Source organism: Pinus tabuliformis, chromosome 5_1 (genome assembly GCF_031772625.1).
Source record: "Pinus tabuliformis cultivar Carrire ecotype Pingquan chromosome 5_1, CPIR1, whole genome shotgun sequence".
NCBI classification, from domain to species: Eukaryota; Viridiplantae; Streptophyta; class Pinopsida; order Pinales; family Pinaceae; genus Pinus; species Pinus tabuliformis.
In genome coordinates, this window is record NC_142305.1 from 336,973,230 (window position 1) to 336,976,794 (window position 3,565).

Here is a 3,565-nt window from a genome sequence, read left to right on the forward strand (position 1 = left end):
CAAATGGACGTGAAGTCAGCATTCTTGAATGGAGTATTAATGGAAGAGGTTTACATTGAGCAACCTCTAGGCTATGAGAAGAAAGGCCAAGAGCACAAAGTCTGCAGATTGAAGAAAGCTCTTTATGGGCTGAAGCAAGCACCAAGAGCATGGTACAGTAGGATAGATTCCTATCTACTGGAGAACGGATTTGAGAAGTGTGAGGGAGAACCCACTGTTTACATCAAAGAAAAAGACTGTAAAATTTTAATTGTTGTGTTATATGTTGATGATGTGATTTTTACAGGTAATGATGACTACCTCATTGAAAATTTCAAATCAGTCATGAAAGAAGAATTTGAGATGACTGACATGGGTTTGCTGAGATACTTCTTAGGAATAGAAGTAGATCAAAATAAAAATGGAATTTTTATTTCACAGGCAAAATATGTAAATGAAGTGTTGAGCAGATTTAACATGCAGGACAGCAAGGCAGCAATCACTCCCACAGTGATGGGATTAAAACTCAGCAAAGAGGACAGCAGCAAAGATTTTGACCCTAGTGTGTACAAGAGCATAGTTGGCAGCCTCATGTATTTGACTGCAACTAGGCCAGACATAATGTATGCTGTTAGTTTAATTTCCAGATTCATGGAGAAGCCAAAAGAAACACATTGGCAGGCAGCAAAGAGAATTCTGAGGTATGTTAAAGGTACAAAAAGGTATGGCATATTTTATACTGTTTCAGAATGTTCAGATTTAGTTGGATACACAGATAGTGATTGGGCTGGAAGTGTAGATGACCGGAAAAGCACATCTGGTTACATTTTTCACATAGGTTCAGGAGCCATTTCATGGGCTTCCAAGAAACAGCCAATTGTGGCATTGTCTACAGCAGAAGCAGAGTATGTGGCAGCTACAGCAGCAGCATGTCAAGCAGTTTGGATGAGGAGAATGTTGAGAAGTCTATGCCAGGAGCAGGCAACAGCAACAATTATTTTTTGTGACAATAGCTCAGCTATTGCATTATCCAAGAACTCTGTATTCCACAAAAGAACAAAACATATAGACACAAAGTTTCACTACATCAGAGAATTGGTGAACAATGGAGAAATCATTTTACAACATTGCAGGACTCAGGAACAGGTTGCAGATATTCTGACAAAGCCATTGGATCAGAAAAGTTTTGAGTTTTTAAGGAAACTTCTGCGTATGACTGATAACCCAGCAGTTGAAATTAAAGGGGAGTGTTGAAATTATAATTTCAACTGCAGAGAACAGAACAGCAGCAGCTACTTTATTCATTTGTCGTGATCCGGCGCCCCACATTTTCTCCCGATCTTTTATGTCACCGCCATTACCATCTTTTCACTCTTTAATTATTTTTGTGTTTCCAGAAGGAAGAAGATCAGATCTAGCGCCACACCGTAACTTCTCAACAACCATATTAATGAGCAGAACGGCTGAAAGAGAAAAGAACCAGCCTCGAGCCGACGCAGCATTTATCAGTCTTGGGTTTCAGCACAACCGACTCAAGAAATACAGCAAAAGATCAAATCTGTTAATCATGAGCAGCAGAAACTTTATCAGCAAGTTAAGGCGGTGAAGACCCTTTCCCGCACTATAAAATGCAGACACAGCAGTGTAGAAATATAGAGAGGAAATAGATTGAAAGTCCTTTTGTAACACACAACAGTGTAGAACAAGAGAGTTTTTTTTTGTATTGCACAACAGTGCTGAAATTTTCTGACATAGTTGTTTTGTGGAACTGAAGCGTTCCTGTTGTAATCCCTCTGTCAAGAGGAAGATGCTCTTTAGCATAATATTTTGTGAAGATCCCTCTACGTGAGGAAGACTTAGTTTTATCTGTTGGTTTATTTTCATAAATAGAAATTTCTTTCTGTGCGTTGCTGTTACACCAAAAGTTATTTTGTCAAAAATTTCCTGTTGCTGTTACACCGTAAGTCGAAAAATACTTGACGTCAAAAATTTACGTTGCTGCAACACCACGAACAGCAACTGAAAAAATTTACGTTGCTGCAACACCACGAACAGCGTTGCTGCAACACAAGTTACAGCAACTGAAAAAAAACTGTGTTGCTGCAACACCGTTTCCAGAGAACGAATTTTTCTGTTTTTCTGAGTTAAAAACAGAGTATTTTTTTTGTGTCAAAGACAAAATATTATTTTGATCAGTTTTTGATCCTGAGGCAAAGTAGAGTATTATTTTATGCTCTGTTCTTGTGTTTTTGAATTATCAGAAAACAGAGTATTACTCTCTGTTCATATTTTTGTTGTTTCAGAATTTATCAGAAAATTCTCAACAGTGGAAACAGAGGATTTTTCCACTGTATTTTGTTTGGAATAACCAGAAATTCCCGACAAGTCTCTTGTGGATAGCTGGTGCGGCTTTTGCACTAGATGGTGGCTGGCAATCTGCACATGCTACGTTTTACGGTGGCAGCGATGCGTCGGGCACAATGGGTAAGTTCATACCTCCACAAAACTCCAGCCCTGTGGACGTCTCGGAGGGCGCAGACACTATTCGCTTTGCAGTTTCAGCTTTAGATTAATAATTTAATACCATATGTTAGCTAAAGCAAATCGATGGTGAAATTAATTTGACAGGCGGTGCGTGCGGATACGGTAACCTATATAGCCAAGGCTATGGAACGAACACTGCAGCTCTGAGCACGGCGCTTTTCAACAATGGCGCTACTTCAGGAGCCTGTTACGAAATGAAATGCGACCACCACTCCGACCCTCAGTGGTGTCTACCGGGCACTGTGACAATTACTGCTACTAACCTCTGCCCCCCTAACTCTGCTCTTCCCAACGACAATGGAGGATGGTGCAATCCACCTCTCCAACACTTCGACATGGCTCAGCCTGCGTTTCAACAGATCGCCATATACAGAAGTGGCATTGTTCCAATCATCTTCAGAAGGTAATTAATTAATTATTACCCTAATTTGTCTGTCAACACTCCACTCCTATTCTTCAATCCTTAGAATTTATTCCCAACTTGACTTTAATTGGGATGAAATCCTAACCGGCAAGGTCAATATTTATGTATGCAGAGTACCATGCGTGAGGAAAGGTGGAGTTCGATTCACGATCAATGGCCACTCCTATTTCAATTTGGTACTCATTACCAACGTAGGAGGTGCAGGCGATGTGGAGGCGGTTTCCATCAAAGGTTCCAACACTGGCTGGCAAGCAATGTCCTGCAACTGGGGACAGAATTGGCAGAGCAACTCATATTTGAATGGGCAGACTCTCTCCTTCCAAGTCACCGTTAGCGATGGGAGAACCATCACATCCTATAACGTCGCTCCCGCAAATTGGCAATTCGGCCAGACATTTGAAGGACAACAATTTTAGCCCATTGTCATCTGCTTCAAAACTAACCTGTCCAAATAGAATAGTACAATAGGCAGTATTCCACACTAACCAAGGGTACGAGGATTGCTACCCACTTCTAATTGTTTCTGCTGTATAGAATTGATATACACGTCCTGTATATTGCTGCGCTGACTGGGGACGGTGATATATTGTATCAGTGACATGTTTCTCCTAAATTCTG

General features: G+C 40.7%; 1 protein-coding gene across 1 annotated transcript; it reads left to right on the top strand.

Annotated features, from left to right (window-relative positions):
- The first annotated feature begins 1,771 nt into the window (after positions 1–1,771).
- On the top strand, positions 1,772–3,363 carry LOC149164785 (expansin-A2-like). Its single transcript, XM_089430983.1, has 4 exons — positions 1,772–1,808; positions 2,380–2,463; positions 2,608–2,926; positions 3,060–3,363. The coding sequence occupies exons 1-4, from the start codon at positions 1,787–1,789 to the stop codon at positions 3,361–3,363; spliced, it is 729 nt and encodes a 242-aa protein (XP_089287109.1). The 5' UTR covers positions 1,772–1,786.
- Positions 3,364–3,565: the final 202 nt, after the last annotated feature.